General features: G+C 38.3%; 2 protein-coding genes across 2 annotated transcripts in view; one reads left to right on the top strand and one right to left on the bottom strand.

The window, feature by feature from the left end:
• On the top strand, window positions 1-11,647 carry LOC143298822 (putative Ras-related protein Rab-33). The gene is made up of 2 exons (XM_076611812.1): window positions 1-385; window positions 848-11,647. Exons 1-2 carry the CDS (start codon window positions 119-121, stop codon window positions 1,355-1,357), a joined length of 777 nt encoding a protein of 258 aa, XP_076467927.1. The 5' UTR covers window positions 1-118; the 3' UTR covers window positions 1,358-11,647.
• LOC143298821 (dolichyl pyrophosphate Glc1Man9GlcNAc2 alpha-1,3-glucosyltransferase-like) overlaps window positions 7,815-22,589 on the bottom strand; it is a 21,756-nt gene continuing 6,981 nt past the window's right edge. Inside the window, exons 6-13 of the mRNA XM_076611811.1 lie at window positions 22,122-22,245; window positions 21,113-21,216; window positions 19,184-19,304; window positions 18,147-18,286; window positions 16,772-16,911; window positions 16,260-16,357; window positions 15,291-15,363; window positions 7,815-13,255 (exon numbers count right to left, since the gene is read on the bottom strand). Coding sequence (XP_076467926.1) covers window positions 13,009-13,255; window positions 15,291-15,363; window positions 16,260-16,357; window positions 16,772-16,911; window positions 18,147-18,286; window positions 19,184-19,304; window positions 21,113-21,216; window positions 22,122-22,245 — 1,047 coding nt within the window. The 3' untranslated portion in view covers window positions 7,815-13,008. The remainder of the gene's footprint in view (window positions 13,256-15,290; window positions 15,364-16,259; window positions 16,358-16,771; window positions 16,912-18,146; window positions 18,287-19,183; window positions 19,305-21,112; window positions 21,217-22,121; window positions 22,246-22,589) is intronic.

The following is a 22,589-nucleotide window of genomic DNA, read 5'->3' on the forward strand; positions in this document are numbered from 1 at the left end:
AGATGGCGACTCGCATGATGTTTTGATGTGAATGAGTTAATAAGTCTACTGCGACAGCTTTTGGTTTCAACTTTTCCACTTGATGCTTTTATTTACTGTGTGTTAGCTCAGTTTAAAGATGAGTGGAAACGCTAGTGGGGATCAAATCCACGACTCAGCTCGGTCGGACGCTGTTGTAGAAACAGCAGAGGAAGGCGCAGTGAAAGTGGTTGAAAAACAAACACAGCGGAGAATTTTCAAAATTATTGTGATTGGGGATTCGAATGTCGGCAAAACGTGTCTAACATACAGATTTTGCCTTGGAAAATTTCCAGATAAAACAGAAGCAACTATCGGGGTCGATTTTCGAGAAAAATCTGTGCAAGTGGACTCGGAACATTTGAAAGTAAGATGAAAATATTGCTTTTCCTCTCTGTCCGGAAAATTTAAAAAGTGATTACTCAGACTGGGAAGAGTTGACAAGGTGTGAGTGTGTGTGTGTGTGCGCGCGAACACTAAGTTAGCATAAACACACCCACACCCCAACAGAACCAAACCTCACTGGAACAACTGGTTAAATCTAAACACATGGTTGACAATAGTTAATTACTTAATACAACTTACAAGTTTGCAACAAGGTTGGTATTAAAAAAAGAAAGAAAGAAAAAATAACTATAAAAACAAATCCACCAGACTTGTAAGCAAACTAAAAGATATGTAAGTGCTTGAGAGAAGAAGGTTTACACTCCATTAATAAGGATCTTCAATCTTTATGACAAAATAAAATTGATTGGGATATTTGTGATTGAAGTTGAAGATTAAAGTTGATTATTGTTTTTGCTTATCACTCAGTGTTTGTTCCTTACAGTTACAGCTGTGGGATACCGCGGGTCAGGAACGATTCCGCAAGTCCATGGTGCAGCACTACTACAGGAATGTCCATGCAGTGGTCTTCGTCTATGACATGACCAAGATGTCTTCCTTTGAGAACATGCCTTCTTGGATTGAAGAGTGTGACCGCCACAACCTCACAAAATACATCCCCCGTATCCTGGTTGGCAACAAGTGCGACATGGTGGAGCGTGTGGCTGTCAACACAAACCTTGCCCAGAAGTTCGCCGATGCTCACAACATGCCCTTGTTTGAGACGTCGGCCAAAGACGACGAAAAAGCCAATCATGTGGACGCCATTTTCATGACGGTGGCCCACAAGCTGAAGAACTCCAGGCCCATGATGCCGGCTCACCTGTCGGAAATCGTGTCCAGTGATGCATCCCGCAATGACTTTGTGAATCTGAGGGGGAGCCCTCGACATCGGGGTTTGGAGTCGGCCAATCAGAGCGTGGAGGACGGGGAGAAAAGTGACTGCGCTTGCTAATGGAGTGATGCTCCAGCTTTCCTTGTGGTGTATGCCTATACATGTGGAATGTACTTGCTTTTTTTTGTTTTTTGATAGATTTACCTAATTTTGAATGTAGGTTGTTTTTTTTAATTAATGTTTTTGGATCATACAGATTTTATGACTATCCCCCACTTTTTGGTCTCCTCTATGGTACTGTCTATCTCTTTGACAAATTATGTGTTGCTTTTTGTAATGTATTTGTGTTTTTAAATCATTTCACCAACAATGATTTATTTAATCCAATTTACAAATCATTAAAAGAGGATAACAAGTAAGTACTGCAACATAGGGATTTTGACTGAAGAGTTTTGTTGTTTTGGGTTTTATGAAGGGTATGATTGAGGGGGATTTTGAATGGGGAAGGGGTGGATAGAGAGTAGGCTTTGGTTAGAAAGACATGTATGGACATAGACGTATGATAGGATGACACAAATGAAAACACGTTTCTGAAGCATAGTTGTATACTAATTATAGCTGTCACACAATCAGAGAGCAGTACAGTGCACAGTGGGAACCCTGGCAAGCCTGCATTGTAGTTTACAGCTATCATCACAGAACATGGAAACATATGTTTACTATATATGATATATGCCATTCTTTGGTCTGTTTGATGGTCACTTTGTCCTCATGATATATCGGGTGTCCCCCAAAAAGTGAACTGCTTTTTGACAAGTATTTTCTCAGTGATAGAGAAACCGAATTCATTGAAATTTTTCACACAGTAACCTTAGCGTATCATCAACAAGTCTGCAAATTATACAAAATACCAAATTATGCAAGTATTGTCAAATTCAAAACGGCATGTCAAAAAATCCAGTATCAAAGGAAAACTCACTTATTTCAGTTTATGCACAGTGTGGCCTCTGTCTTCCTCCATGACTAAATGAAGCTGTTTCTTCCAAGCAGAAATGCTTTTATGTATTTATTCCACTGATATCTCCTCCCATGACATAATTATCCTGTCCTTTAAAGCCTGTTCGGTCAATTTGTCTCTCACTCCCCGGTAAAATTTCTCCTTCAGAGAGTCTATATGGCATAATCCATTGGGTTACAGTCAGGACTTTGTGGAGGCCATTCATCCTTCTTGGTGAATTCTTGTGTAGCCTCTTTCATATGGGCCTGGGTTACTCTACTTGTGTGTGAAGGAGCCCCATCTTGCTGAAACACGTAATTGTTTCTAGGATAAAGACGCCTTCAATCAGGGAGAAGATTGTCATCCAATAACTGAATGTAGCTTTCGCTATTAACCTTGGCTCTATCAGTGTCAATAAAATGAATGTTTGTTTTTCCTTTCCAGGATACTCCAGCTGAAACCATTATCTTTTTTGAAAATCTAGAAGTCTCATGATAGAGTCGAGATGGCTGAATTTCTCATTTCTGTTTCTCATAAACGCGATCGTTTTGGCAAATTTTAGCTGTCTCTAACCTAAAGTCTTTCTCGTCTGTGAAAATGATCCTTTTCACATCAGTGGCCGAGTAGCGGTCATTCAAGTTATAGCAGCGAGTTTTTCCCTATAACATTTTGGTCCCTCCTTGATACCCGAATCCTCTTGAAGGGCTTCAGCTCCAGTTCTTTCGCACCATCCTTTGCACAGAAGACTTGCTCACTTGTAAATCACTTGCAACTTCTCTAAGAGATTTGTGGGTCCCTGGGTTCTTCTCCTGGGATTGGATCAGTTCCTCAGCATGCTCCTTGTTCTCCTCCGAACATGCAGTCTTGGGTCTCCCACTGCCAAGTTTACGTGCTACTGACCCTGTAGTGCGTATTTTAGCGATAAGTCTATTTACAGTGACATGACTCCACCCCTTGCCTGGAAATTCCTTTACAATCCTCCTTCCACCCCAGCCTTTCTCCTTGAAACAGTTTTCAGTAGTAACCTATCACTTTCACTCACAGGCATGGTCAAGCCTTCCAAAGTGAAACTTTGGACAGAACTGATTTTGGATACAGACGACAATAAAAAAAAAACAACAACAATAGACTTGACACCCAGACAGGCTGTTTTTAGACTGACACTGATTGACAGATGCCAACACCTGGCAGTTGGCATGAACATGATGAAGGTCACATTGCACAGCTCTGATACTGGATTTTTTGACATGCTGTTTTGAATTTGACAGTACTCATATAATTTGCGTTCGAACTTTTAGATATTTTGCAGACTTGTTGATGATACCCTAAGGTTACCGTGTGAAAATTTCCATTGAATTTGGTTTCTCTATCACTGAGAAAATACTTGTCAAAAAGCGGTTCACTTTTTTTGGGACACCCGATATATGAATCAAAATTACTTCCTTGTGTAATTGTGTAAAGTGACAATGCTGACTTCTCATTTATTAAAATAGAAAAAGTTACACCAGTGATCTGTGTGTTTGAAGAACTGTTTACTTTTATAATATGTGGATTTTTAGGCTATTGTAATTTTTTTTATTTATTATAAACATCTGCATGTGTGTGTGTGTGTGTGGCAGATGTCTTGATTCAAACCTGGAAGATAGTTTGGATTGTTTGGATTAAATGAGAGGAAATGACTAGTTTGCTAAATTGTTGGGCAACCATGGTTTTGAAACAATCCTTTCCCTTTCCCAGCTTCCCCTTTCCTTCAACAGGTAATTATTTTTTCATGTTGTGTTACTTGAATGAAACCAAACACTAACCATTCACACAGAAAGATAAAGCGCTTTCATTTGTTTTGCATGCAACATACTGCTTTTGCGTTGTTCATATTTAAAGTAAAATTTCAATTCATAATTTTTGAAATAGTTGAATCATTGTTATTAAACTAAAGGGAATGAATGTGAAATTAATTTTGGTATTGTATTTCATTCATGAATATTTGTTTGTTTAATTTTAAAGCATATTTTTCACCACCCAACTATTTATACTAATTGAAACTGTTAAATTATTTTACAGTTTATGTCTTGTGGAAAAACAGATTATTTATAAAGTGATTTATTTAAACATCAGATGGTCTGTTCAGTAAAGCACAAATATGTCTGCATCCATTCTGTCTCAATCTCTCTCTTTTTCACAAATAACACACACACATTCATATACATGCTCGCGCGCGCGCACACACACACACACAGCACCAATTTGAGCAATGCATAGAAAGTATTACGGTCTATAATGTCTTAGATAATGAGATATGTCCACAATTAATAATATTCTCTCTCTCTATCTCTCTCTCTCACTCCATCTCCATCTCTCTCTCCCAACCTCCTGGTGAAAACAGTTGTCTACAACTTGTGTTCACATTTCATAAGTTATTTAAGTGTCTGTAAATTTATTTAACAATTCAGACTGTAAAACTAAACACATAATTCACAACTGCACAAAGATTGCTTAATCATCAGGAAGGTTTGTTTTGCATATTACTGTTGTTGGTGTTATTTTACTGTTAAGTGAGAGGGAGAACTGTGTAAAGGACTTGGTAGGTTAAGATAACTAGGGGGTGCATCTGCATTTTTACGATTTTTAAATTGATCATTTTAACCTGAGCATTGTGATTGTGCATGGCGTTTGACGCAGTCTAGTCATTGTGATATTACCTGAAGGATTGTGCATGGTGGATGGTGATCAAGGTTTAATGGTTGTCTTTCACGCTTGGTGTCAAAAATGGTGTACAGCCCTTTGTGTACATTGTAATCTGGCATAGGAAGAAGGAAATCTGCGAGTCAGGGAATATCTTCCTGCTGGGATGGGTTTCTTTTCTTTTTGTTTGTTTTTGTTTCCTGATGATTGAATTCCAGTGAAATGAATTTTGCTGATATTCAGTTCTGGTTTTGGTAGCATATTTCTAGGGGGTTTATTTTTAACATGCTGACAACATTGGTAAGATGTATTGAGGTCAACTGGGTTAACCATGTGACATTAATTTTGTGTTGGTCCATGATATGTTTGTTGTTGTTGTTGCATGTTTCTTTAACATTCATTGAAATGGTTTTATTAATGTCCTGCTCTTTTAATGGTTTTGTTTTGACTACTTGTACCCATGAAGTGTTCCGAAGGTACTTTGGTTGGTTCTTAAAACATTGAAATCTTCAACAGAAGATCAACAGGCACAATATTTTTTTGTTTGTTTCTTAGTTGGTGTGTTTTTTGTTGTTGTATTGGTGAACCACAAAACTGTCTCTTAATCATTTTTTGTTTGGTATCATTGCATGACAGATGTAGCATAATGTTACAAATATGATTTTGCTTTTGTATCCATTTGAATATATATGTCACTGTATAAGTTGTTGATGATGAAATGGGTTTGCATTCCTGATAAAAAAAAAAAGAAAAAAAGTGATCTTCAGTTTCTCCTCTTCATGTGTTTTTGTGTGTATATTGATGGAAGGTGCACAGAGATGTTATTGTGAAGCCCATGCCTGTTACTAATGTCAGATTACATTGACAGAACAGAGGGTCCAATGTGCACACATGTATGAGTACGAATGATGTTGAAAATTTGTGTGTGTATACCACAGACATTTACTTGATGTAGTTATAGTTTACAAGTTTAAAAAGTCCCAGAACTTTGAAATGTAAGCAAAACACACACACACACACACACACACACACACACACACACACACTGTAGTAGTAGTAGTTGTTGTAGTAGAGAGAGAGATGAATGGTATACTCACAACAGAAACATAAATCTTGAAATGTCACTTTGTCAGGTTCACAACAAACATCTGTATATTTTATATCCAATATATTGATGCTGATCTGACAAGCACACACACTTGCATGAACACACACACAGACACACACACACACACACACACACACACATGAGAGGAGTAAAAAATATGTCATTCTTTTGTTTGTATATTGCCTTTTATGAATATTGGCTGTTTTATTTTTGTCTGTTTGTTTTTTGCTTGATAATGTCCATATATTTCTAATTTACTGTATTTCACTATGGTAGACTTGGTTCATAAAGTAAAATCAGTGGGGAAAATTGAAAATGCCTAGAAAAGTAATTAATTACACATTGCGATGACATGTTGCAATGCACATAATTATTACCAGTCTATTTGCAAATATACATATATTTCTTCATGGAACTAAGATTTACCAACATCATTCTCTTTTTAGTGAAAATTATGGTCAATGTTTGCGACTCATGGTTTCTTAGATACTAAATATATATGCTTGCTGAAAACAGTTATTTGTTTTTGTTATGATTTCAGTGAAAGTGTTTGCATGTGTGTGCAGGTAATGGCACACATGCATGATTATATGTAAGGCAGAAGTTCAGGACAATACTGTTGTACAGTTATTATAAAGGATCATCTGATTGGCATATGTAGCATTTTGTACAGTTGTCAACTTGACATGAAGCTGATCTGTACAAAATGCCAAGATTGGATTGTTTTATTATTGCTGTGAATGTACATGGAAAATTTTGTTGTCATTCCAAGTGACAAATGATGATGTCAGATAAAGTTCCATCTTTAAAGATGTGTGTCATCATGACTGTTTATTCTAAATGTCTGTAGTCTATCTGACTGTGAAGGCCATATCAGGACTGGAAACACTACACTAACAAAAGCTTGTATAAAATGAAAACATTAAAAAGTGAATACTTAGCTTATTTCACCAACCTAAAAGATCTGTCAAAAAAAAAAGAAAAAAAGAGTATTCTTCAAATGATTTCTTTTTTCATTTGTTGAGAATTAGAAATCTTATCTCTAGTGCATTCATTGTGAAACGGTCTCCCTCAATAAAGTGTTTGCATTTGTGGTTAGGTCAGCCATCAACAGTAATGGTTTGTACTGAGGGGCCATGGCATGACTTTGCCATGCCACACTTTGTAATGTTGAACATAAATGTTGCCAGAATGCAGACCTGTAAAAATGAGGATGGCCACCTAACTGGTATGCTGTACACACAAAAGCTGTCTGCCAGAAGCACAAAAAGTTCACTTCAAGAAACATGGGAGTCAAGGTCTGTCAATGCAGAATGTGGGTTGAGGGAATGGGGGGAGTGACCTGTTGATTAATTTTAGTTACTTAGTGCTGCAGTTGGCTAGAAATGGTTATTACACAACTCCCCATCAACATTGATCTTGTAATAAAATGTTTCCAGTCTTTAAAAAAAAAAAAATTCCAAATTATAGGACTTTTTCTTTTCCTGTTTACTTCAATCAGATGGTGAGTTCACAGAGGGAAGATACTGTTGTGAATATCTGTGACAGTGACAAGTATAAACATTGAGTCGTGATTGACCAGTTTGGAGGCATGAGTGACACCAGCATTGTGATTTTGAGTCATGCAATTGCAACTGTAACCCTCATTCTGTTCTCAATGCTTTTGATGGCCAAACTGAGCAGTATTACAACTGTGCCTATCTTGCTACAGAACTCAGAAGACCTGTCTTCCTTGAATCAGGTCTGGTATGACAGATGTATTCATAAGACATTTTGATAAGTGTATGATGTTTTGTTTTTTTTGTTTTTTGTTTTTTTGCTAGGTCCAGCATGACACATGTATCTGCAAAATATTTAATAAATGTATCATGTTGTTTTTTGTGTTTTGTATACTTATTTTGATATATATATTTATAATGGTTTTTTGCTGTTCGTATAACTTGCATTGTAGAAGGGACAGATTGACGGGATGGTTAAAAAAGGATGGACTGACTTGTAAGACGAAAATAAGAATGCGTTCCATTGTTTCATAAGTTGTGATCCCAGAGTCGTCAAGAACTGCTTATTTACCTGGTGGAATGTTACCTGGCACTGCTGCTATTTAACCAGTCAGCATTGAAACGACTAATTGCAATCCCTTGGAGGTCTTTGTTTTCATTCTGTGGTTGTGTATGCCCGGTCTTCATAAGAAAGGTTCAGGAGAAAGATTCTGACATTGAATCAGGTTTCTGGATGATGCATATGGTTGTATTGTTATGGGGACTATTCTTTTGGTGCACTCCTTTATGCGAAAATGTGTTGGTGTATTCAGCAAGATTTTTTGTCCTGTTTCGGTCAGAATGTGTTCTGCTTTTTTGTTTCTTTCTTATGTTGTTTGCATTTGTGTCAACTTATTCTTTTCCTTTTTTTTTTTTTAAACATGGACACCACTGAAGATGATGTGTCTCATTTCATGCCATTGTGTGGTTTATATGTGGCACAGGATTATTTGCTTGAAGAATAAAAAGTGATTTTGCTGAAAATATATCCTTGTCTTACACATGTGTTGGCAACACCATGAACCTTTACTTTTGATGTATTGAATTATCTCTTCATCAGTTGTCATTTGCATTTTAAAAAAGCGTATATATTGTGATGTTTATGCATGTATGTTGACAATTTGTGATTGTTGCATACATCACTGGACTGTCCACTTGCATAGTTTAGCACATCTCTCTTCTCCTCACACTAAAACAAAGGGTAAAACATAACTTTGTGTGTGTGTGTTCATGTTTTTGTGTGTGTTTATTTAATGAGAATTCAGATTGCTTGAAATATTTTGTAATCAGGATATGATAATGGAGGATTTATGAGTTATAAATTTAGTCTTTCCGTCAGAGGTTAAGATCTGCCACAGCACCTTCTTTCTGTAGGTGTTTACTATTGTTCAGGGTTGGTTAAAAAATAATCCACAGGGTTTATTTATAGTTCTCATTGTTCATGCCCAGTGATGAAGTAATCTAGTTAATTCTTCCTTCACAGTTGTGTGCTTTTCTGCCTTCCCAGTTCATTCCCACTTCATTTTTGAAGCAAGCCTTGACACTTTTTTCTCTCTTTTCTGCAGTTTGTGATGTACTGTCTGTGCTGTTTTGCACTAGCGATTAGGTACTGAAATTGTGAACACTGGGATGGACACTAGCTGTCCATTCTGCAGTGTTGTTTGCATATATGGCCTTTTTTATGTATTTTTTGTTTGGCTTTGAAGCATTGTTTTTTCCTTTTTATGATTTTTTTAAAACTGGGGATGATAGATTAAGCAGAAAGGCTGGCATTAGCACGGCCGAGTCTTATTTGCCCTAAGAAGCTAAATGTTTAGGATAATGTGTCATGAACTGTGTTTTGTGGGGTTTTCTCAGTAATTTTTTTTTCCAATACTTTAAGATGTGAGTGTTGTGTTGACATGGTTGAGCACTTGTATGGTTTCACAGTCCTGATATGGCCCTATGTGGCCAGCTGGACCATAAGCAACAATAAATAGTTGCAAGCGGCTGGACTATAACCAACAATAAACAGTTGCAAGTAATTGTTTGCATTTGTGTAAAAACAGATTGTAGACTGTGCAGAATAGGAGTCCTTCCACCATTAAACATTTTATTTTTTTGCTTGCAACTTCTAATGCACTGAAGACCTTATTCTGACCCCCTCTCACTCTCTCCTTATATTCATCTCCCTCATTGCTACCACCATTTGGACTTGTAAAGATTGTCTGGTATACAGCAGTTGGCATTAAAACTATAGTATCACCCTCTTTCTCTCCTACTCCATGTAGACTGATGAAGATCGTCTGGTACATTGACAGCAGTTGACAATCTTTGATAGTATCACTCTCTTACTTCATTTTGACTTGCAAAGGTTGTATGGATTACCAAAGTAGTTGTCAGTTTAATAATATCTTTCTTTTACTCTGTTGGTTGTATGGCTCATTGACAGTTGTTGGCTTTTTGATAATAATCTTTCTCTCTCTGTTTGGACAACAGATAATGTCTAGCTTTTTAACAGAAGTTGGCTTTATCTTTTTTCCTTACAACAGTTTGGACGTATAAAGATTGTAAGGCTCCAATTTTGACTTCAAAATGTTGTACAGCTGATCATTATCTGTCAGTTTGAAAAAAAAAAAATCTTTTTCTCCATTTGGACTTAAAAAGGTTTTGTGGTTTATTGACAGTAGTTGGCAGTGTAATAAAAATCTCAATTGCTTTATCTTTCTCCATTTATACAATATAGGTTGCACTGTTTATTGATAGTAGTTGACAATTTGATAATAATATCACTCTTTCTTTCTCTCTCCCATACTCTGGACTATAAAAAAACAAGATGTCTGACTTAATGAGTTTGTGATAGGTGGCAGGAGTGTATGTCATTCAAAATGACATGGGATGAATATTTTTGAATGCCATATGTGATAGGAGCAATATTGAGCTGCTGCAAAATACTTGAACCATGTTTTGTTTCCATGCATATTTTAATGACCATACATGTAAAATTTGTTTTGTTTTTCTTTCTGCCCCATCATCTGCATTGTTTCAGTGGCATTGCTCCCAAACTGCTCTCTCCAAGTCCCTTATATAAAGCTACACTTGGGTTTGTCTGTGCAGTCAAAGTGCAGGCAGTTTCAGTTTGTTTCAGTTTCAAGGTTTCAAAGCATGCAGACTGATCCATATATGCTACACCACATCTGCTGTTGAAGAAAAAAAGAAAAAAAAGAACTGATGTTAAGTCGCCAGGAGGCAAAAACAGCAAAGCAGACTGTGCACTGCTGCTGAGTCACTTCACTGGTGTTCAGGACTGCTTGTTCTTATTCAAGATATACAAGATAACACCCACTGATGATTTTATCACTTTATTAGTCACGAAGACAGACTGAGTGAACATCCCCTCAAGTACATACACCTTAATTACATACATTTTTTTAACGCAGGATGCTGTGATTATTCCCCCACTCTTCCCTACTTTAATCAGTCTTTTATATTTATGGCTTTGTGTGTGCAGGTATGGAATTAAAATTTTTGTTGCTTTTGATGAAAATCAGAAAATATATTGGTGTATTTTATTCATAGCCAATAATTTTAGTTTTTGCACAGGTCAGGCATATGCTGTTCGTTCTTGATGCCGTCCTCCCTCCTGTGCTTTTCTCTTTCCCTTTCTCCAGTGTATGTGTTGGCCTAAGGTTCGGCAGATGTCTTGTTTTGTAGGTGGATTAACCACATATTTTGACACCTCCGAGATTGATCTGAAGCTATTTACAGTGCGCATCCATACACACACACACACACACATATTTTTTTTTTTTTTAACAGAGCCAAAATGCTCACAGACACATCTTCAGCCTCATCACTACCTGACTCATCTCCTTTATTCTTACAGATACATCTTTTTCTCTATATATTATTTAAAAACATATGCATGCATTAAATCAGTTGGAAAACAGACATTTGCTCCATGCCTGTCGTGAATATGTGACGATGGATTGGTGATCCACTAGGTGTTTCTCTTTTTTTTTTTTTCCAGGGGAGTGAAATGCATGGTCTTGTGTTTTCATTTTATTTGTCACAATTACTGTTTCATTAATAAAGATATGGATGTAGCAGGTGTTGTTTGCTTTATTATTGCTTACAAACAAGCACACACACACACACACACATTCTGTTTGTCTGCATGTACTGTTACAGTTTGCAATTATGTGAGAGAGAGCAAGAGAGACAGAGAGAGAAGAACTGATGTTCCATATAACTCTTACTAGAAAAAAAAAATCCCATCAACAAGAAAGTCGTGAAAAGGAAACGGAGCTGGGTTGGCCACAGCCTGCACAAGCTTCCAAACAACCTCACTAGACAAGCACTGGAATGGAACCCTCAACAGACAAAAAAAAAAAAAAGAAGAAAAAAAAGTGAGCAGACCCAGACAGACATGGGGAAGATGCACAGAGGATGAGATGAAAGCAGCCAGGAAGACAAGGGCCCAATTGAAGAATGAATGAATGATTTTTAAATGGATTTTATTTTCTAAGTAAGCAAATAATGTTATTTTCATTCAGCCCTGGAAAGAGCACAAAAAAAATGTGATAAAAAAATTAAAGAATAAAAAAGATGAAGATGGAAGAAAGAAAAAGTACATCATTTTATCAAAAACAGCATATGCATTATCAGTCATTGATTTTCATGAAAATACATTAACAGTACTACCTTGCTAAAAGTGAATGAGACAGAAGAAAAAAAGAAATACATATTTTTATCAAAACACCACATACATTACAAGTCATTGACTCATGAAAATACATTCACAGTACTGCCTTGTTTAAGTGAATGAGACAGACACAATGAAAAGGGGACAGTGTGAGAAAAAGAGAGACTGACACAGCAAGAAATAAACAAAACAAAAAAAAAAAAAACAGCAAGAAAGCCCAGTTATCAACCATAAAAAAGACAAAAAATGTACAAGGCTCTTGAGAAAAATAGATGAAACCAGCAGAGGAGAAAATAAAAAAGGTGACAAAAAGAAAAGGAACAGGCCAGAAACAAAGAAGAGTGATAGAAAGAAGGTGGATTCAGGCACATCATTTCTATAAATAGGGGATACTATTTATTCTGAAAGTGCCTCTGGCTTCCCCACAGGAGGGAGTAACACACACACTCTAGAGTCCATGTAGATCTTCAGGATCTCATGGAATTCCAAGCATGCAGCTCCTATAGTAAAAGAAAAATGAGCTGAGGTATTTGTCAACCAAATGACTCTACAGGATAAACGCTAACAGAAATAAATTGCAAGTACTTCAGAGACAAAGTACTGGCCAGCCACAACAATATATGCCTAAGACATGATTCAGTTGGTCAGCATTTCATTTATTACATGAATGTATCAACAAATCGTCTCACACCATAGATCTGTATTCAGCTGCCACTGAAACAGTCATGCGTACAGCTGATTTGGATCAGCCATCCACCATAATCAGTTTGTTTTCACTTTCTTGACCCTGCTATCAAACATGAGCAAATAGAAACGGAGCCAGCAGTAGGACACGCCTACAGCGCAGTACACAGAAGTGAGGAGCAGAGGCAGGAAGGGCAGTCGCTCTGTCAGGCCCAGGTAGTGGTGCACAAAGGAGTTGTATGTCTCTAGGGGAATGATTCCCAACAAGTACACACTTTCCAGCATTGACAGCAAGGGCAGCTGGAGGTAGCTCCGGCTTTGAGAACTGGAACAAGAAGGCAAAAGTTCTATTAATTCATTCATCATTAGTGCTTACAGCCTGGCCAAACACACAGGGCCATGCACGGCTGCTCAGCCGAGCACAAAATCCGGCTCTTTAGTTGGCCGAGCAGCGTCTAGTGTCTTGGGTCAAAAATTTTTTAATGCCAGACTTTCCCACCGCACTCTGCACTGACCGGCGCATTCGCCGCGGTATTTCTGGCCCCACGTGCCAAACCTGGACACTGCTTTCTTTGTTTCACTCGGCCCCGCAGCCCCTCCCCACTTTTCCCACCTTTTCACAGCATCCACACATTTCCTGCAGCGATTACAGAAAGTTGAATTATTGCTATTCCTGGTTGTATTATTGGAGTGCAGTTTGATTTGATTTACACAATGTCATTATTTTATCAACATCATTGTTTCATTTTTTTTTTTTTTTACCTTAAAAATCTTCGTCTTTCTCGTAGAATGAAGGGCACGGCAGTGCCATAAGCCGACAGACACTCACCCCGTTCTCCATCCCCCCGCTGCTCACTCTCACCATGCTACAGTGTGTTCATTTAAACATTTGTTGTGCTGCCAAGAAAAATCGCACAACTCAAAAGGTAAGCTAATCTGCATGCAGGCATGCTAAATGTTCTGTGTGTATTTACGATGTTATTGTGATAAACGCCTGTTTTCTTAGAGAGGGATTTAAACTTAACGATTTTTGTGATCATGTTTCTGCTTATCCTTCTCTTCTCTTTCTTCATTTATGTTTCAGCCATTGCCGCAACAACCGCTATGTAAGAAAACATATTGTGTTTGGAGTCAATGGAAAGCTTATTTTGTGTTCTTTTTAGAAAACCACTTCTTTAGTCGTTATTTCCGATCCATCCGAGGAGATATGCGCGAAAGAAACAAAACAGATTTACCGCCGAACAAGCGTACAGCGAGTGCCGCTGGCGCGGCCCGTTTGTCAGCTGCGTTTATTTATATCCATGCCCTACTTCCTGGGTTCACGAACTTTCGCAGGGCCAACAAAAGTGCTAGCACTGAACACCCGTGCATGGCCAGTGTTCTAAAATGTTCACCACACCTGCATGAAAAAGCAGGAAAGAGGAAGATTAATGCACACAGAAGATTCATGTTTGATATCATGTGGCGCAAACTTGAATTATCAAAATCAGGTGTGGGAAGGGGGGAAAAAAAGGAGGGGTGGTGCTGATCACTGAGGCCATGATCCATTGGCAGGGATCGCGTTAACGCATGTTTTTCGCGTATTTGACGCATTTTGATTTTCGCTGACGCATTTTCACAGTGATCACGCGTAACACTTACGCAAAACAACTTTTACTCCAAGCCGTATCAATGCAACTTTAGGACTGACTTGGCAGCTAGGTTTGCGATACTGAATCAGACGGTACAAGACAAAGTGTCTGTGCATGCGGAGCACTGTGAGATGCCTACGTGACTCTTAACAGCTACAGCCAATTAACAGAGTATGCGCGCACACAACACTGCTTAGTTGACGAGTTTTGGAACAGAGTGGCATCATTACAGGGCGTGACCCTGTAGCGGGAAAGTTAAGCCTTGTTTGACTGCTGAACGTTACTCGGCTAGCCTAGGCCCTAGCGTTTTTTTGTTTTCCACTGTATCTCAGTCACGGAATCGACTCAATATGATTGTCAGGGCTTGCGGTGAATTTCAGCGCCGACGTGAGCGGCGAAAACAGGTGAGTAAACCTTTGATTTAGTGTCATAGGTCTGACGCAATTCTGACTCTTACGCGTTTTTTTGCCGACTTTGCGTAAGCTGCACGCGTTTTGAAAAAGTCTAGCGTGATCCCTGCATTGGTGATACAAGTTCCTGGAGGTGCAGGGGTGATGAGACGGGACACACACACACACACACAAACTTACAGGGTTTACACTTTCACAGCAAATATCTCATTTCTTCTTCAAGACTAAAAATGAAAACCACCACACTCATTGCAGCTTGCTACACATCGAGTCATTAAGCAAGTCCAGGTAGAAATGAGAAATGAGAAGCTGGACATACCCATGAATGTTACCCAGCGACAAGAAGGTATAGATGGTAGACATGGCCAACAGCAGTACTTTTGTGAAGTTTTCTGTGGGGAAAAGAAACAAGTTACATTACGACACACTTATCAGCTTGGTCTGCAAGTTTTTAATGCATGGTAATAACAACAACAAATAACGATTTATTTCCAATGTGTCTTCCTATGGAAGCAGAAAAGCTGAAGGTACAATACATAAGTTCTCTAATATCATAATAAAAACTACACAAACCACATTAATCAGATAACCATACACTCTTTTATCCCCAACCCAGTCTCCTTAGGACCCTTTTGCCAAGCAACTTCCAAGTTGCCAGCACAATAATAAAAGAAACCCAACAGTATGAATAACAAGTCAACCCAACAACCCAGTCCAAATATCCATCTCAGACAACATTCAATGTCAATTTACATCATCTCAAACACCAATCACAAACACAAGAATGAAAAAATATCTAAACAGAAAATCAGACAACTGGACCACAGAAATATTGAACATATAGATAGGATCACTTGTCCAAGGCTATACAGTCTGCTTTTACTTATCTTTCCTTTTTAAATTTTCTTGGGAAAGAGAAAGCGAAGTTGCCAGAGACAAATCAAGGTAGTTTAAAAAAAATTATGTAAGTCAGACAATTACAGGAATCCAAAAGCAGTGAATACATAAAAGTGAAAGATTCTTCAATTGGTAATGGAAACAAAAACCTGCTGTTGCTTTACAACAGAGCACACACGCAAACGTGCACACACACACACACACACACACGCACACACAAACACACATGCACATGTACATGCAAGCATAAAAAACGTACACGTCCACACACACACACATATATATATATATATACACGCACACAAGCACTTACTCATGCAGAGATATATATATATACTAAAGTACATGTTTATACAAACACAATGACCATACAAAAACAAGATTCTCTCACCAAAGGGTGTAAAAATGAGTGGGAAGAGGGAGTAGTGACCAATGGTTGACAAGATCAGGAATATCTGAGCGTCCCTTTGCTTGCCAAAAACCAGCAGGCTGAAAATATCAGATACAAAAAAATACACCATCTAAATGTTTGGATAAAGGAAACTTACAAAATAACTGTATGCTTTCGTCTTTCATACACCACCCCCATCCGATCCCTTCCCCACTCTTCAATCTCTCTCCGTAGATATGCATATGCACAGTCAATGCACTCTTTGGCACCTGTAAGCACAAAGAGATGATCCACTCCGACATGTATAGCACACCCTAAAGGAATGTCCACATTCATACATTAAAAAAAAAAAAAAAATTCACTGAACAACATGAGAATAACACACAAACTGTTGTTCATATGAAAACAATAGTCTTTTCATACACACACACACACATACTCATAAACTCACACATGCCCACAAATGTGCACACACACACACAGAGTAGCAAACACACACAAGAGTTGCTCACATCATAGGCAGAATGATGAGCAGCACTGCCTTCTCGTGCACATGCCAGCCAAACATGAAGGAAGCGAAGGCACAGAGAACCAGTCCACGCACAAACCCCACCGGGCCTTTGGGGTTCACCCACATCTGACCCAGTGCTGGCTGAAACAGGAGACAAGGATCCTCTTGATTTTTCTTCTTTTTCTCCTCTCATGGACTGCAACTCCATGTTCACTCACGTATACAAATAGGTTTTTATGTGCATGACCATTTTTAACCCATTGGAATGCAGTGATATTTCATGAACTTTGATCATAAACGTATTTCAGTTTTTTGTAAGCCAGTAAAATCCAGTGTGTGTGGATGTGTGTCTTTTCCTCTGTCCAGAAATTTTTAATGCTTGCGTTGGTGCATGCTTGTGCATGTTTGTGTTGCTTCCTTTATGAAATATGTTTCATTTCATTCTAAACATTACTAACTTGTCAATTCTGTTGTTTGATAGGTTTCCGGATGTGCTTATTCAGCTGCATACATGGACGCAAGCACTGATTTGCATGTGTCGTCGCACTGGCTGCTTCCCTCGGCAGAGGTTCTATGTTTTTGAAATGTCATGTCTGCTTTTAACTGGATCATGTTAAGCACTTTGAGCAGCATCAGTACTAGAGAACTGCTCCAACCCTGGCACTGGGCGCAACAGCCCTGTCGTTAAAGCATTGGACTTTCAGTCTGAGGGCTCAAGGTTTGAATCTCGTAACAGCGCCTGGTGGGTAAAGGATGGAGATTTTTCTGATCTCCCAGGTCAACCTATGTGCAGACCTGTTAGTGCCTGAACCCTCTTTGTGTGTATACACACGCAGAAGACCAAATATGTATGTTAAAGATCCTGTAATCCATGTCAGCATTCAGTGGGTTATGGAAACAAGAACATACCCAGCATGCACACCCCCGAAAATAGAGTATGGTTGCCAAAATGGTGGGGTAAATGAACAAAACGGTCATACACGTAAAATGTTACATGTCTGAGTGAGTGTGTATGTGTGTGTAACTGAAATCTGATTGAATGACACAGGAAACAAATGATGAGCACCCAAATGGCAGCTGTCAGTCAGCTTTACCCTGGTAGACAGCCTGTTGTGCAAATGACTGTTTGTGAAGTGCTTAGAGTTTGGTCTCTGACCGAGGATAGGTGCTATATAAGTACTCATATCATTATCGTCATCATCACTGGCACACAACAGTGAGAGATGGAGGCTTGTGGTGTGGCGTTCCACCGCACAGTGTCCCTGAGGAGGGTTAAGGAGCTGTAAGCAGTAAGTACTGAATAATGCACCACAGAAACGCAATGCAAAGCTATGTATAATCATCATTAACATTATTAGCTATGACAACACACACACCAGCATGGCCAACAGGGTGGCTATCAGGGTGATGAGCGGGGGCACAGAGGGTAGCACTGTGTGTTGGTACTGCTGCACCATGCCACCAGTCATTGCCGCCTGTGGGACGGCGTCAGGTGACAACAACTTCAGCTTCACACCTGGCCACCACAAACATGTAGGATACTGGTAACTTTTTTTCCTCTCCCTCTTTCATCAACATATAAAAATGATGTGCAAGTCTGACATTTCCTCAATGAATAAGGACGGATATGTGTAAATTCCCCCTCCCCTCATCCCCCCTCTTTTCTTTGTTAACAATGAAAACAGTATGCACAACAATCAGATCCCCAAATGCATTATCAACAAACCAATTAATCCATGTACGTATAGGACAAGACTGACAGGCTTGACTTAAATATGAGAAGAAGGTTAACTTTTTATCAATTCTTTGCTAAAAAAAAAAAAAAAAAGCAAACAAACAACAACAATCAACAACTAAGTATCAATCAATTTACTAAATGAACTAAATTAACAGACTGACTAACAGACTGACCGATACATAATAAACACTAAAGCTGAATTTAATTCTTGTTTCATTATTACCTATTTTTTCTATATTTTCTTTAATATGTAAAAACAATGGCAAGGTAACTGATTAATTAACTATGAATAAACAGGAGAACCTCTCAGAAAACAGAACAGCTGATACCAGCACCTATCCCATCATTACACTGTCAACTGAAGTCTGAAAAGCGGAAGAAAACAGGAATAGGAAATCAATCATCATACTGTTATACATTCATTGTATCACTAATGCATTTCATAAGTACAACCAGATGAGGAAAGAATGTGTGTCAGAAAAAATCAACCAAGTAGCAGAAGAGAAAAAAGATATTTGATATCATCATATTATCAGAAAAATCAACAGAACAGCAGACGAAAACAGGAGTGAAAAATCAGTTACATTATTATCATTATCATTATGCTATTGCATGTCTAAAGTACAACTAAATGAAGAAAGTGTACATGTTATACAAGTACAAGCCAGGCATTACCAACAATAGTGGCAGCCTTATCCACGGCGTTGTAGAGAGCCCAGAAATTGGGGGCCCAGTACGCATGGCAGAGGCCACGTTTGAAGGGGAAGAGGCGAGACAGAACCCGCTCCAGCTGACCCTGAACACACACCACACCTTGGTACTGCCCATGACCTGACCACATTGTTCCTGACAGGCCTCAGACTTTATTATGTCCTCATGAAATCAGGAAAATTTTCTTGCATGCAAGTAAAAACACAAAATACAAGCACAGAGACATGCCTGCCTATGACCCCCATCCCCATCCCCACCCTCCCAAGTCCCCAAGCACACATAAACACACACACAATACACCTACCAGTGCACATGCATGCACACGCACATGAACTTGCATACACCCCACACCCCAAACAAAACCTTCACACACACACTCACATTCTTGTGTACAAAGCAACCACACAAAGTAACCTCTTGAATAAAACACTGATCACTTTAAATTCTGCCTGTCTATGTTTGTATGTCTCTTTCTAGTGTTTCTTAGTTGCAATTTTGTATTTAAAAAAAAAAACTTAGAAAAAAGCACACACTAAAACACACATCTAAAATCCAAAACAACAATTTACTTCATATTGTAAACTTTGAAATTAATTTCAACACTAACAACTTAGTCTTAGGATAAGGAACAAAGCAAAATGCTCAATTGAAAAATGGAATACATTCACAGATGTTTTAAGTTTTTTGTTTTTACCATATTTACAAATAAAATTGTGGCTACTTTGAACAAAAATAAAATCAGGAGGAATAGTAACCTTCTAAAATTATGATAACGCCCCCAAAAAGTACTTCAAAACAAATATGACAAACTATTCAAATATATATAAATCTCAAGCAGCTGAAAAAATCAAAATGTTTATTTCAACTATATAGCAATATTTTGTTATTGTCCACTTTAGAAACAAATAAAAAAAATTATGTTGTTGTCTCTGCTGCAATTATAACAAAATGAATCTAAAACATCACACTTATATCATCACAATCCACAAAAAGAATTTCAGCATTCAACATTTCAATTTTTACATATAAAAGAATGACATCTTGTAACATTTTGAAAAAAAAACAAAGTTCACACACACACCTCTGTCTTCCTCACCCCCCACCCCCTGCACACACACACACACATACAACAATACACACAAACACACACACATCCTGCATAACAATAACACAATTATTGTAAAACATCACACTTACAAAAGAGAAAATCATAAAAATCCACTAAAACATAATCAACATGAATCATTTCATTTTTTTGCACATAAAACATTCATGCGGATAAAAACATCTACCACCCACCCCCCTTGCATCAAAGATTACATTTTTTTCTCTTAAACATTATCACCAAAACCGTTCCATTCTATACACTACACATCACAAAACCATAGCTGAATGACAACTTACGACACATTTAGCAATAGCAATACAGTAACTATTTGCAAGGGTATGGTTCCATTCTATACACTACACACTACACCACTACAGCTGAATGACAACTTATGACACGCTAACTCGCCAGCGCCAGGTTTCCGTATGAAAAACACTTCCTCGTGCCAAATATTTTAGACTCAAAACTCTCAGTCACTGGTTTCAGCTCATGTGAAAACAATACAATGGACTCATTGTTCACTTAAAACCAAGTCGGTGGGTGAAGGTCAGTCATTGTTCTGTTCCACAATGAACTGGGTACAGCTGTCAAGCTTTGTAACAATGTGAAAAATGATCCTTTCAACATGACCCCTTGATGTCAACTTTAGTCAACAATGGCACTGAACTGTCTGGTCAACTAAAGTTACCTATGGTGGTGAAAGACTCAAGCAACAGCATTACAGTAATCATTTGCAAGAGTGATATTTTGAAACTTATCCAGAGTTTCAAGGCAGTGTGGCTTACAGTGCGGATGAAGGGCCCAAAGGACACCAGGAAGACGAAGGCCACCACAAATCCCAAGGAAAACAACCGGGTGAAGCTGAAGGACCGCCATTTTATCTTGCCATCTGCAGCAGTTCATAGAAGCTATGATGTTAGATGACTACCCAGTAGGGAAAAGTGAAGTTTCCATTCCTGCTATGAAAAAATAAAGGAGTCTCTGTAGCACAAATTCACTAGTGTTCTGCATGCATACATGCACAAACACACACACACACACACTTTCTCTCTCTTTCTCACACACACACACACTTGCACACACACACAAACATACATGTTTTCAAAAATATTTAGTGTATATAAAAGTTATAAGAAACAAAACACAATCAACAACACTGAAATTTATCTTAGGATGTGTGAGCAGTAAATTTCTGCATTTTGATATTCAGCTGGTATCACAAAAAAAAAGAAAAAAAAAAGTGAAAATTTTGTCACAATACTCCTGCAGCTCTCTGTACATGCATATATGCACACAGAAATAGAATAGTGCCATTAAGTTCTAGTCCTTGACTGATCTTGATTTTTACCCCCACTCCACTAGACCTTGGATAGTGATCTGGATGCAAGCCTTTCAGATGAGATGATAAACCAGGGTACTGTTTGCAGCATGCACCCAGTACATGTAAAAAAAAAAAGAAAAGAACTCACATCAAAGAAGGGGTTGTCACTGGCAAAATTCTGCAGAAAAATTCACTTTGGTATTAAAACAATATACTGACAGACAGAAAAAAAACAAAAGAAAAAAAGTGGCATTGTACTTTGGTGACGTGCCCTCCACAGGTAGAGCAGTCAAAATTTCACACAGAGAAATCTGTTGTGACTACAATACAGTATGATATAACGCACACACACACACACACAAACACACATACACACACACAACACAAACACACACACATATGCACACACACACATACACACAGAGTACCGTACCAATTCTAAACATTAAAGACATACAAATCAGTAAGAATACCTGGAGTACTTGAAAAGCAATGACAACGAAGAAGGTACACAAAGTAGGCAGGTGCAATGTAGAGGTAGATGTGTTTAAAGTTCAGCAACACTGCAAACCAAAACCCAGCCTCCAGATTCCGACCCTGAAACATCATGATTATTATTCTTGTTACTGATATAGCACCTATGCTCAGTCACAGACCAAACTCTTCAGTGCTTTACAAACACTGTCGTTTGCACAATAGGCTGCCTAACTGGGTACAGTTTCAGTTTCAGTTTCAGTGGCTCAAGGAGGCGTCACTGCGTTCGGACAAATCCATATACGCTACACCACATCTGCCAAGCAGATGCCTGACCAGCAGTGTAACCCAACGCACTTAGTCAGGCCTTGAGAAAAAAGAAGAAAAAAAGGTGAATAAATAATAAATAAATTTATTTATTTATGTAAGCTTAACTGGGTAGAGCCAACTGACAGTTGGCTGTTGAT

The sequence above is a fragment of the Babylonia areolata genome, chromosome 24 (assembly GCF_041734735.1).
Source record: "Babylonia areolata isolate BAREFJ2019XMU chromosome 24, ASM4173473v1, whole genome shotgun sequence".
Lineage (NCBI taxonomy): Eukaryota > Metazoa > Mollusca > Gastropoda > Neogastropoda > Buccinidae > Babylonia > Babylonia areolata.

Bases quoted from the DNA above. Each gene is read 5' to 3' on its own strand.
- LOC143298822 (XM_076611812.1), top strand. From the start codon at position 119: ATGAGTGGAAACGCTAGTGGGGATCAAATCCACGACTCAGCTCGGTCG. The intron at 386-847 runs GTAAGATGAAAA...TGTTCCTTACAG, and splicing joins TGGACTCGGAACATTTGAAA to TTACAGCTGTGGGATACCGC.